The 13,923-nt window shown below is 36.0% G+C and overlaps 3 protein-coding genes across 3 annotated transcripts in view; 2 read left to right on the forward strand and 1 right to left on the reverse strand.

Annotated features, from left to right (window-relative positions):
* Positions 1-13,923, forward strand: part of LOC113066682 (uncharacterized) — a 672,150-nt gene that overhangs the window by 600,474 nt on the left and 57,753 nt on the right. The window lies entirely within an intron of this gene.
* Positions 697-2,606, forward strand: LOC113066703 (interferon-induced transmembrane protein 5-like). Its single transcript, XM_026238678.1, has 2 exons — positions 697-1,602; positions 2,146-2,606. The coding sequence occupies exons 1-2, from the start codon at positions 1,396-1,398 to the stop codon at positions 2,365-2,367; spliced, it is 429 nt and encodes a 142-aa protein (XP_026094463.1). The 5' UTR covers positions 697-1,395; the 3' UTR covers positions 2,368-2,606.
* Positions 10,499-11,788, reverse strand: LOC113066701 (cyclin-dependent kinase inhibitor 1C-like). Its single transcript, XM_026238676.1, has 2 exons — positions 11,121-11,788; positions 10,499-11,003 (listed from the first exon to the last, which is right to left on the reverse strand). The coding sequence occupies exons 1-2, from the start codon at positions 11,608-11,610 to the stop codon at positions 10,942-10,944; spliced, it is 552 nt and encodes a 183-aa protein (XP_026094461.1). The 5' UTR covers positions 11,611-11,788; the 3' UTR covers positions 10,499-10,941.

A 13,923-nucleotide genomic window follows, 5' to 3' on the forward strand; every position in this document is an offset into this window, starting at 1 on the left:
ATAAGTGATATTAGCAATTGCAGCACTGATTCCTTAATCATGATTAATGCCATCAAACCAAACTGAGGCCTTTGATGAATATGCAAGTTTGAGCTAATCCTAAACTATCAGCCTGTTTCAATATATTTCTGCATTTTGATTGTATGCAAAATGTAGCAAATAATAATTTGAGAATGAACAACATATGTGTTTAACATTAATAATATGTGAGCCTTTTGATAGTTTGATTTTTTTTCTTTATATCTTGGATACTAATGCCGTTTAATTTTAAATAAGAGAAATGAACTCTTTCCGTCCCTTTTGCCTTAACAGAATATAATTCAGTTCTGATATTGCGATTGTAACATCTTTTGACATTTTTAATTAATAAAACTGGATATTTGTTCTCTATGACTGAGTTTTGGGTTCATTCTAGAAATCCTGGTTGCTTTTTCATTCTTAAAAAAAAATTTGTCCTCGTTGTTTTTTTTCACTTTTTAAAAGCCAGAATTTTCAGGAAATTCACATTACCATGACTTTTAAATTTGACTTCTTGCAGGCATGAGATTTGAAAGCTACAATGGAGGTCAAAAGTTTTAATATAATTTAGTTTTTATTCAAGATTTTTATTTGTTCCTCCCTCAAGAGGGACAAACTGCATGGCTCTGGAAGACTATAAATATTGCATTTTTTTCATATTATTATTTATTTATTTGGGATTTTGGAACAGTCTGTTTAAAGAAAGAAAAGGTTAGATAACTTTTGTAATTTTGTTTTTGTAAGTGGTTCCACAGTAGGTGGCGCCATTTTCTATCACAGGACACCAGAGCCTAATATTTTCTAACAGGACACAGTGGTGACCAAAATGAATGTAATTGTTTTTTTTTAAATGTACAGCTGTAGCGCACGTTTCCTGAACATTTGAGCTTTGGTGCTCCGATTAAAATGCAGGTTCTAGTGCAGCTTGTGTCCCATCCACATGTCTATCCTCTTAAAACTCTTCTCTGTAGTTTACCGTCTAAAGAAAAAGGTGAAACACTCTAACTTACCCCTAAAAAATAAAAATGCATCAGACATCTAGTAACGTAACATTTGTAACCCACTAAGAAGTTTAAAGTTTTATTAATGAATTTTTAGGCATTTATATTTATTTCAAATTCTTTAATAACACAGTCTGCTAAAATGATAACCATGCATTTTTGACAAACCTAGCGGTTTTGTTGAAAGTGGTCCATGTATAGAAGCAGCACCCTGCCCTGATCTCGGCAGCAGCAACCACATAATGACTGTCCTCTCTCTCCATCGCTCTGTCTCTGACTCCACCTATCTGCAGTGTGTATAAGAAGTGTCCTGATCTTTCTCCTCAGTAGTTCCTCTTCAGGTTCTCCCAGGAGTTTCGACCCCTGACCTCCAAGGATGGATAACGCCACATACAACTACATGAATGACTGCACGCCGCTCACTAACTGTAAGTCCGGCCGTAAGGCTGGCGGCTCCACGGTGGTCAACATGAGCCATGCGGGCAAGAAGCCACCAAACGACTACCTGATCTGGTCGCTCTGTAACACTCTCTACGTCAACTTCTGCTGCCTGGGATTCATGGCCCTGATCTACTCCATCAAGGTGAGCTGAAACACCAATGTCTTTGTGGCTTTCAAACCTGTTCAGAAATATTCCTGGATGACACGATGGAGCATCAAGATTCTAAATAGAAATTTAAAAAGTCCTGTAGAAGACCGTCAAGGTGTTCTATATTTGATACTTTAAAAAGAAAACAAAAACGCCATCTAAGGAACTAACAAGAACTTTTTGATCTCCAAAGAACCTTAAAGCAGCTCAAGAACCCTACAGAGATGAGATGTACAGCTTAAAAACAAAAAGGTTCCAGAGAACCATCTGTGGTTTACCAAAGCACCTTTCAGTGAACAGTTCTTAAAGGAACCATATTTTTGACAGTGTGAAGAACATTTTAGTAATCTAAAGATACTTTCCCATCTATTGGTTCTTCACAAAACCATTGCTGTGAATACAGAATCTGTATTTCTAAAAGAGCTGTTAAGTAAATAAGGCTAGAAAGATTTTTGCTGGGCCTAATGCAAGGAACCATTGAAGAACCTTGATTGTAAAAGCGTGACTCATTTCCATTTTGCGTCTGTGTGTTTTCAGGCTCGAGATCAGAAGACTTTGGGCGACCTGCGTGCAGCACAGGAATGCTCAGACAAGGCCAAGTGGTACAACATTCTGGCATCGGGCTGGAATCTGCTGATTCCTCTGCTGGTGTTGGGTCTGCTGGTCCTGCTCGTGGTTCATCTGGGCAGCTCAGAGGGAACCTTTGATTTCTTCGGTGAAGACGGATTCCAGAGCTTCATGAAGCTCTTCAGCAGGTAGACAGAGCGACACGAACAATCCCACCAACACAAGCTCCTGCAAACCTTCCGGACTGTTCCCCCTCTCTCCACTTCACCAGCACCGTTTCTTCAGCTGTGTGATGAAATTATTATTATTTAGATTTGTTTTTTTCTTTTTCATAATTAATGTTAATGTACTGTATATTAACTCATATCTACCCAGTTCAATTTTGTGAAGTAAATTGGCTCAACTGTATTTAATAAAGTATTTAATGTCCTCAATATTTTTCCACACGGGTCTCTTTGAACAGATTTCTGTCACCAGTGGGATAAAATAATTAAAGACGGTCACGTTGGTGAAGTTGTCACCGAAATTTTGCAGGCACAAAAGTCCTTTATTAATAGTGTAGGGATGTATAAAATTCCCAGCTGAGAAATCCTTTTACTGCTCTCCTGGTCTTGTCAGGCTAATCTTTTTTGGCCGCTTTTCAGATTGGAACACAATCTTGGCCTGGGTAGGAAATCAGCATAAATCATGTAAACTTGTTTTTTTTTGTTTTGTTTTTTCAGTAGGGACGTTTGTTGGTTATGAGGAGCAGGTTAACATGACTTGATGTTGCTGTGAGGTTTTCTGAGAGCTTGTTTCTCCTGTTAGAGAGACTGAAGCGATGCTGTGGTTTAGTTCTCATGTGTCTCTGTAATGTTCGGCTGTGCTTACAGCGGTTGACCCTCCCAGCTCTACTGCTATTTTCGTCATTTAAATGACAGAGCTGTTTGCCAGCCTTCACTCCCCTTCTATTTCAGTCAGGATACAGAGTGGACACAGATGTGGAGGGACTCAATTAAAGAGCAGTTAACACACACACACACACACACACACACACATGTAGGCCTGTCTCTGCCTGTCAGTCGGAGACTATTTCTCATGTGTGTGGACTTTTGCTGATTCTTCATTTGATCTATCAATTAAATCTCAGAGGTCTTTGATGTTCACATGTAGATTTAATATTACATCTGTAAAGATATGGCTTTGTCATGCTATTATTCTTTTTATTAATAAACAGGCAATTTGGGGTGAATCTCATGAAACGTCAAGAACATGTCTATATACAACTCTTTATACAAAGTAAAAAAATTATATAGAAATGTTTTCCCCAATATTCATAATGTTTTTCCCATGCTTTATAGGCAAATACTCTGACTAATCACAATATGGCTGAAGTAAAATATGTTTTGACTTGTTGGCAGTCTTTCCAGGGAAAGAAAGTGAGGAGAGCATGTGCAATAAGATCATTGGTTAAAAAACTGTACAAAAGTGTAAATTAAGAGTCAGATCTTCTGCAAGGTTATCAACTTTGTTGTTTCCAGCTAAAGTCTAATTCTCTGGCATCTAAAACTCTGCAACTTCAGGGTTTCTAGCAGTTTTGTAACGCAGCATGCATGCTAACATGTCCAAAAATTAGACACTTTTATCTGAGGCTATTTACACTTATTACAGGCACTGTCCCCATGCAGCAGCCCTGGGTTAGTTACTGTGCTCAAGGACAGCAGTGATAACCTCTTGTGGAAAACTCTGTATTGTTCTGAAATAGATTTTTTTGTATCACAGCTTCTGTTTTCTGCTGCTGTCTGCTGTTCCTTCATTAGAGTTTCAGTAAGATTCTTCTCCTTTTAGCAGGAGGGTTTTAGCTCCCATGGTTTGAGCACAACCGCATTAGGGAGGATCACACACATAAACACCCACAAACTGAAATTACCCTCTGCAGCAGCAGATGTCTATATGCAGCCGATCTGAGAGAACTGAGGGACAATCTTGTCCTTCAGCATGGTTTGAGGCTCTGTAATGATGCTAATGGTAGTTACTGGATGGCTTTCAGCTCCCGCCCAGTTTTAATAACAGGTAAGACATCAGACTTGGTATATTTTTTATCAGTTAGTACAGATCAAGGACTTAATTCACACTAAACAGAAGCTCTCTGATATTTAAAGTTGTAGTCTACTGGATAGGTAAAGTTATCCTTCATTAGAAAAGTTAATATCAGGTAATATTAATGCTACTGGAATATTTTATGTTAATGCACAAAATATTCACATCCAAGTTCACATATCACATCCAAGTCGTTTCGATAAAAGGAAACACCTGACAAATTAATATGTGAATATAATATCAACTAAATGTGCGAATAAATGCATGTTTAGTCTCCTCTTACATAAAAAAAAGTAATTAAAAAATATGTTTTTCCCTTAGAAAATGGACAAATGGTAGCCCATTTTAAATTGTAACACAATGTATTTTATAAGCATCAGCAGATGGCGCTATAGGGTAATTTCCAGCAGGTCTCCTCAGATTCTATAAATAATAATATTGTTATTATTTTATTTAATTTTTATGATATGTGTGTAAAAACAACAGACCTTTTTAAAACCTCAAGTATAATAGATATACTCTATTTAATCCTGAATAAATTGGAGACTCTTTACGACTTTTTACAGTTTGTAAACACGGTAGGCGTTACTGGGCTACTACACAGAAAAAAATTCTGTACATTTGTACAACTTAATTTCATTCTTCTGTTCAATTGTATTTAATTATGCAAGTCAACCAGGGTTATAACGGTTAATTGACCTAAACTATTTTTTAAATAAAGTACATGTTAACCTAAACGGAAGTAGCCTACTAAAATAACTAAAAAATAATAAACAAAAATCAATTATAGACATAAAAAACAAAGTTTAATAAAATGATAAAAACAACAAAATTACAAAAAAATAATAATAAAAAACACTATAAATATCATTAATTATACAGACAAGAGTTTTCCCAGGAAGAGACATGTGGTCAGATGGTGAGTTACTAGTTCATAACTAATGCTTGATCACGTGAGTCAACATTCTGACGTCACTGATTGGCTGGATTCGATATGCTTGAGTGAGTGTGTCAGCTGGTGATCTACACTCTCTCTGGCCCCTCCCCCTGCTGGATGTGGTTGGCCAGCTGGTGTCCATGGAGACGCAGCTGTGGAGTGGCTGAGAAAGACTGGAGACCCCAGCACTCATGAGGGACGACACCTGCCCTGTCATTTCACTCTGTCCTCACATCTAGGTATGGTTCATATAAGCACTTTTCATGAGTATATAATGTTTCATGTTTTAATGCAGAATTTTGATGCTTTTGTTTGTGAGACTGATTAGAGTAACCAAGAAAAAACTGCCTGTATCCCTTTGTAAGATGTACATTTTGTCTAGTCCCACAACAGAAATCCTTCTCGGCATTATCTAACAATCTAAAGGGATAGTTCACCCAAATATGAAAACTTGCTGAATATTTACTACTCACCCTCAGGCCATCCGAGATGTAGATGAGTTTGTGTCTTCTTCAGATTTGGAGAAATGTAGCATTCAGCATGTAGCATCACTTGCTCATCAATGGATCCTCTGCAGTGAATGGGTGCTGTCAGAATGAGAGTCCAAACAGCTGATAAAAGCATCACAATAATCCACAAGTAATCCACACTATCTATCGTTAATGTTATGTGAAGCTAAAAGATTCATGTTTATAAGAAACAAATCCATCAAGACATTTTTTATTCCTAATTGGTTTCGTCTTCTATACATAATATTGCTTTCTTTAGTGAAAAGGTTGTCTTGTTTGACTCAGGAGAGAAATAAGCACAGATTCAACACTATTTACAAGCGAAAACAGTCTGAAACATTTCAAAACAAATATGTTGGTGCATTTCAGGGGCGGATCTACCCCAGTTGGCAGCAACGAATTAAAGGTTATGGCCAATTTGAAAATTTATGAGCGAGAATCTTTCTTGATTCTTGATGCCGCTCCGAACTCAAATGATTCGCGAACCCGCTACAAACTCCCGAACTGATTCAAATGATTCGCGAACCCGCTCCGAACTCTCGAATTGATTCAAATGATGCGCAAAGCCGCTCCGAACTCCCGAACTGATTTAAATGATTTGCGATCCCCAAACTGACTCAAATGATTCGCAATCCCGCTACGAACTCCCGAACTGATTCAAATGATTCACGATCCCCAGACTGGCTCAAATGATTCGCGAACCCACTCCGAACTCCCGAACTGACTCAAATGATTCGCGATCCCGCTCCGAACTCCCAAACTGACTCAAATGATTTGCGATCCCCATAACTGACTCAAATGATTCGCGATCCCGCTACGAACTCCCGAACTGATTCAAATGATTTGCGATTGCCAAACTGACTCAAATGATTCGCGAACCCGCTTTGAACTCTCGAACTGACTCAAATGATTCGTGATCCCGCTCCGAACTCCTGAACTGACTCAAATGATTCGCGAACCCGCTTCGAACTCTGACATATATTCAGATATAAATGTAATTAAAAAAATAAATTAATAATTTTCGATTTTCAAATATTGCACCTGTCAAACATAGTTACCCACTTTTAAAAAGCGTGAGGATACATGACAACTTCGTTTTGTGTCATAACTTTCACACTTTCATTCATAAATTCACCAGTTTGTGTTTGAAAAGCGACAGGGATTGAATCGCGGAAATGGAACTTGCCGTATAAAGCAGAACGTCACGGAATTCGGCCATTTTTTAATGAATAAATCAAAAGTTGAGCATTTAATCAAATCTCGATATGGACTAGTGTCTGCAATATTAAAGGTGTTCAGTAGGCTACCGTTGCTCCATACACGCAGAGTAGGGCACCAACTCCCAGAGGGGGCACGATCACAGTTGCTCAAAAAAAAAAAAAACCTTCCTTCATTCTCCCGTCCGCGCTCGCGACCGCTCGCACTCATGTTTGCGGTTGAATGTTCATTCATGATGGATGAACATCTATACCCGGGTAGAGTACATCAGCAATCCAGCGAAGAGAAAAGAAAAATAAAAGTAAAAAAAAAAAAAAAAACACTCTTAAAGTTGGCTTGACATTGGACGTTGGACGAGTCTCAATTTAAAGTTACATGTGATATTGTTATACACTTTTCTAACGTAGCATTTGAAGAGAATGACTTATAGTCATAAAAACAACTGTAATTGTTCATGTAGGTGTCAGCTATAATGTACAATTGTATTAAATGTTTGATATTTATTAAAATTCATATGAAAAATAAATTTTATTAGTAAATTGTAGTTTTTTTATTAGTAAATCATATGTAAATTATGCTACTCTTTCACATGGGCTCAAACGCAAATTTGAAGCAATAGCATTTGAGGAGAAAGACTTGCAGTCATAAAACAATTGTAATGTGATCATTTAGGTGTCAGCTACAATGCACACCTTATACATTTTTAATATATATTAAAATAAAGTATAAATCATTTAAGTAAAAACGAGGACCGTTTATCACTTTCAGGCAAATTCCTGAAAGTTTTTTTTTATTTTTAGGTTCCCTTACGAAAATGACCCATGGTTTTAACAATAACACCACAAATCATCGTTCTTGTAGCCATGGTAACTGCAAATTAACCATTGTTTTGTTACTTCAAATAATAGTTTACAAAGTATTAACATACTGTAATATTTTTTTGTTATTGTTGTTGCTATAAAAACAGACCTAAGCCATCGATAGCCTTTAAAATGACTTAAAATGCATTATATAAAAAATAATGAGGCAATAATGATTGGCTAATAATAACACTGTTAAAATACATAATGTAGGCAAATACAAAATAAACAATTTATGTACATGTTATTACAAATGCCATGTGATTGCTGCTGATACACTTACATGACAATCAAATCCTTAGGCTACTGACCAAACATTTAATTGAAAGATTTCACTTACTCTTTAATTTTTTGGCCACCTTTTTGCTATAGATGACACAGGCTTAATAATTTCTTCAACAAAAAAAAAAACGTGCATACCACAACCTTTACAAAATAAACCATGGTTTGTTGTATCATATAGTAAAACTGCTTAATTTCCTTTTGCATAATTTCTGAATGCTTGAGACTATAAAATAAATTAAAGTCATAATAAAGTTATAGCTTTAGGTATGTCGAGAGATACAATTGTGATTTGTAAATAATACAATTTATTCATTTCGTTTTTTATTTGATTAAAGTTTTTTTCACCCCTATGGTAGTTTTTTTTTTCCATCATATTTGAGGAAGGGGGGGCACAACAATACAATCCTGCTTATGGGCACACATTTAGCCAGCAGTGGCCCTGAAGGTGTTGTTATACACATCTCTGGGTCATATTTTGGCCAGAAGTGATGGTTTACAGTTAAAATACCATGATGGATTTGTTTATCTTCACACCATGGACTGGAGTCTTGGATTTCTTGTGAATTATTGTGTGATGTAATTATTTAAATTTAAATACGTTATACCCTGGAAATAATATTATCTGTACAGTGTAGTGTAAAAATAATTAGATAATTTCATTTAATTTTAACAGTTTTACAAATATTGTAGTAATGAATGCAACTACTCACTGCAACTGAAATTATGTTTGATGTGCATTTCCCTGACATTTACAAAACGGCATGTTTTTGATGTGGGTTTTAAGTTTCAGACCCTTATGGTCCCCAAATCGTGACTTCTATCCCTGTATGTGCCTAAACCACATCAGTTGTTCTTGAGGTCAGATGTCATTCCTGTTCCATTCAACTGCTTCTTTCATCTGGTGCTTCTTTTATCTTGTTTGTACAGGTAAGCTTTTGTAGTTTAAGTAGCCTACTTTGTCCATTTTAGGAGAGCTTTGAAATTTTAAGTTTGAAGAAACTGGTATGAACTCTGAGGAAAAAAAAACTATATTCGTTCAAATAATAGTAACATTGTAAATCTACGACGGGCGCAACTTGTCCGCAGCTGTTTCGCAGCTGAGGGTGAAAATGGGCTTTCTGTCATACAGATGTTAAACACGCATGCATATTCAGCGGATCAGCAGCGGGTCTGTGTTTTTTGTATGCAGCACGCGCTCCAGAAGGTGTTTCGCGGGGGGCCGCGCGCGCTGAGTGGAGAGATGTAGGAGGAGCGCGCGCCTCACAGAGCTTTATTTCAGGCTCATTTGCAGGTCAAAGCGAGATGGCACGCTCTTATCCTTTCTTTTCATCTGTCCCGCTCGTTTAAAAGTTGCTTTTGTTCTTTCTATGTGGTCTTGAAAACATTCAGTCCCCTTCCCCTCCCCGACTGCATTTTCTTTCTTTGAGTTGTGCTTGCAAAGGCAATTTGAACCAACCTCTAATCCTGGTGTTAGGCTGATGATGAAGAGGTTCGGGCTTCTGACAGACAGTAATGATACATTGTGCTATTGCCTTGGATAATTAACTTGGTTTTAAATGATGTTGCTATTAAATTCAAACGTGAAAATAGTCAATATATTAACAGTAATTCCAAGATTTCTGTATTTTTTTCAGAATCGAAACGTTTGCAAACATCCTTATAATTGACAGTCGGTGTGCTCAGTTTCTCTATCCATTATTTTAGTCCTTTAACACACACACACACACACACACACACACACACACACACACACACACACACATATCCAGTTCCTCAGTGGCACTGTCCTTTGAGAAGTGACATAATTTCGGTTATGAAAATGTTAAAATATATATAATCTTATTATCAGGGTTATTATATAAATAGGCCGTGTAAAAGTTAAATTAAAACTAGTAAGAAAAAAATGTTGAAATAAAAATATACATTAACTGAAAAATGTAGTTGCCAAAACAACATTTGTCATTGTAAGTTTAACTGGATGTACTAAATTAACTAAAAATAAAAATTACTAAACTTCTAAAATTCAAATAAAAATATAATTATAATCCAAAATATTATTGTACCGCAATACTAAATTAAGTTATAATAGAATAATTAAATTATTTATAAACATTTATTCCTATTATATAAAATTAGTTATTAGTCATACTATTGTGTTATCAAAGTTAAAGTTTCTGTTACTGATGTTAACCAGAAAATATTCATTTTTAATTAGAAAGCTCAAATATTATTTGTATGACCCAACTAATACTGTTACCCTGAGTGTGTGCTCTTACTGTAAAGTTACAAGGTGTTTGGTAATAGTTCTAGTTTTCAGTTTCACAAAACCCGTCAGCACAGCGTGTGCATGCTTATAAAAGTTTTGAGAACAGCCTGTTATTTTAACCATTCTATCTTTAGCTGGAGAAAAGAATACAAACTGGATGAGACACAACTTAAGTTTATATTTATACATTTATTGAAGTAACTTCTGTACAACAATGACAAATATGGCTCAGGATTGTGATTTTGCTCAAGAAAAAAAAGCTACATTTTAGACCACGAAGTACAGTTGACATGTAAAAGTGAAAAAACAATGAATAAATAACTGTTTTTCATTACAAAATATACACATGCTGATAACAATAAATAGGCTTACTTGTCCTGACTTTAATTTAAAGTTACTTATCAGTTGTACACTGTAAAGAGCAACCAGGGCTGATCCTATATGGTTAAATCCAAATCACACAAACAGCAGAGAATAAATAACGTTACAATTCCAGAATCACATTATCACATAAGAACGTGAGTCAGACTCTGAGACATCATTACTTCCGGCGTTTTCCCGCCACCGAGCAGTGACTCACAGACACGGACTTTTTTCTTCAGAAGACGTGATTTACTCCATGTTTCTGCTTTCCTTATGGACGCGGTCCATTTTCTTTCTCTTTCCATAAAAATCTACAAGAAAAGAAATTCAGAACATTACAAACATGCACACTTTCTTATCTATTTAAAATATATTGTCATTGTTCTGTTAAATTAACGTTACTAGTATTATTGTTTAAGGTTAGTTACCTGTAATGCGCATGTCTGCGAGTCTCTTCGTCTGGGCTGTTTTGCGAGATAATTTCCCCCGGTCACACTCGTTTGGCTGGTTCTTTTGTTTCATAACTATCACTGAAGGACCCCCAGATTTTGGGGGAACTTGTGTGATATTTTCTGTCGTGGGAAAGTCCATCAGATTTCTCTTTGACAGGGCAGTGCTTTCTCTGTAAAACTCCGGACAGTCTTCCGCTCGACTTTCCTCCCATGTTAAATCCCCTTCCAGCGGCTGCCCTTCGCCGAAGTCGAAGTTCCACCTCAGCTGATCTCGTTCAGATATTTCGCGAAGTTTGGAAGACAATTCTCGCTTTAGCTCGTCGTGATCCACAGGTCCGAACAGATTTCGGCATGTTTCCGTGCGCTTCAGTAACGTTAGCGGGAGAATCTCCGAGCTCCTCTGAGGAGCGGTTTTCCTTCGGGTCAGTCTTTCCCCGGCGATGGTGGAAAGCAGGACGGTAGACATCGTCGATAGTGCCCAAATCCAAAATAAAACGGGTGTGAAAATTCCTAAAGGCAAAAAAATCAGTGTGAATTACAACACACGTCGTCGTTATAAATTGTAAACCTCCAGCTCTGGCCGTGATTTACTGTCGTCAGATTTAAAGTCCTGCGCCTCAGCGGTGTGTAAAACCACACGCTCTGCTCCTATTGGTCAACATCTCCAACTGCTTCGGTCTTGTTGATAGACCCGCCTCTACTCGCCTATGATTGGCTAGACCCGCATATAGTCAGCTGTGATTGGTTGTGCCTCGTTGCCATACGCGCTTCGTTTTTAGCGCTTTTTCCCCCGCCGCTCAAGTGAAATACATTAAAATAACGACAACAGTCTAATTAAACAATATTTATAATCCAATATTTCAAATAGCCATCAAAAAATGTTATATTAGATGCTATTTCTAAAGAATATACATATACAAGGCCATATAGGCTACAAAGTTAATTTGACAGTTTGATTGGAATAAAAGAATAAAAACATCGATTTTTAAAACGTTAACAAATAACTATTTATATTAGTTTTAACACGTTCTTTACAGACACTGGTTTGTCTTTGTTAAACAAGTAACTTGATTATAAATTATTTAATTTTATGATGATATTCGTATAAATTATTAGCATTTTGAAACGTGTTTATTTCACGCTTTTAAAGACATTATCATTTATATTTTAGTAATTAAAAAACTATAAAATACATTGATTAAATGATTTAAAAGGGGAAAAACTAAATAAGTGCTTTTTCAGTACATACCTTTATATTATTATAGAGTTAGAATATATATATATATATATCAACTTAAAATGATCATCAGTGTTACTGTGACCTTTATTAATTTATATAATTATGAAATCAGAAACTTAAAATTATAAAAATATAAACTTTCCAGTTCGGTGTTACTGTGAGCTTTATTCATTTATATAATCATGAAATCATAAACCTAAAATAAAAATATAAAAATATAAACTTCAGTTCAGTGTTACTGTGAGCTTTATTCATTTATATAATCATGAAATCAGAAACCTAAAATAAAAATATAAAAATATAAACTTCAGTTCAGTGTTACTGTGACCTTCACATAACAAAAAGAAAAGGGCTGAAATCCTTGAATAAAAATCAACTCCTTAATCTTTAGTCCATAGTAAAAAGATAAATAATTCGTTTCTGTTCAGTAGTTGCACTCTGTGTTTGTGAATAGTGCAACAGCTCCCTCTTTTGATCACAGTGTAGTAGTACGTTAAACAAATCTAAATAATATCAGATAGGAAGTTAACGACCTTGTTAACACCTACAATGAAAAAATAAAGGAACTGTGCTCCACTGAGAACCACTGACATGTTTACACTCTGTGCTCAGCACAAATACTAAGTGCTGTATTAGTGCTGACTGCTTTCTGTGAAGGCTTTTAGAGTTGTAAACACCATTAAGCAGGACATAATGTTTTGCATAAACAGACTGTTTACATATGGATATAAGGATAGTCTTGTCTATTAGTTCCTGATTTAATATACTTTCCTCATAGGCACTGGTGTCTCAAAATGTTTCCTGTGATCATGTGATGGAAATTTCTTATATAAACCTTTTCATCACACCACGTCCGTCATCCTGTATACAAACCTGTTATGAAATGTTTATTAGTCTTTATTTAAAATATTGTCTGTGCACTCAACTTGATTATACAATGTGTATAATATATATTGTAACCTACATATATAAAGTAAAACATAAGCTTGTTTAATTGTGTGTTTGTGTGTAGTGGCAGGTTACTTTGGAAATGTAATAGGTAAGTTATTAAAATGTAATAAGTAGTTTAACTATTTCTATTACTTTATTAATGTAACTGATTAAAGTTGGTTACTTTTCTACATCTCTAACAAATGTTTTCAACTGTTAATAGAATAAAATATAATAATAATAATAATATAATGTTTAGGCCCTTTCTTTCGGAACATGCTTCACAACTCTTTGTTCAAGCTCTTGTTCTGTCCAGGCTGAACTATTGCAATGCTCTATTGGCAGGTCTTCCAGCCGGTTCTATCAAACCTTTACAATTGATCCAGAATGTAGCGACACGATTAATTTTTAATGAGCCGAAAAGAATACACGTCACCAGTGCTTTAAGTGGGCCAGTACGCACCGGTACTCAGTACCGCCACTTCCAAATATAGCTCTTGAGCGTACCACCACCTCTCAGTGCGCCCAGAACGTGCTTTTAGCGTACCGGTACGTTCATTTGGACATCTGTTTTAATAGAGGTTTTAATCCTTTGCCTTCACTGCCGCT

This window comes from Carassius auratus, chromosome 50 (assembly GCF_003368295.1).
Source record: "Carassius auratus strain Wakin chromosome 50, ASM336829v1, whole genome shotgun sequence".
NCBI lineage: Eukaryota > Metazoa > Chordata > Actinopteri > Cypriniformes > Cyprinidae > Carassius > Carassius auratus.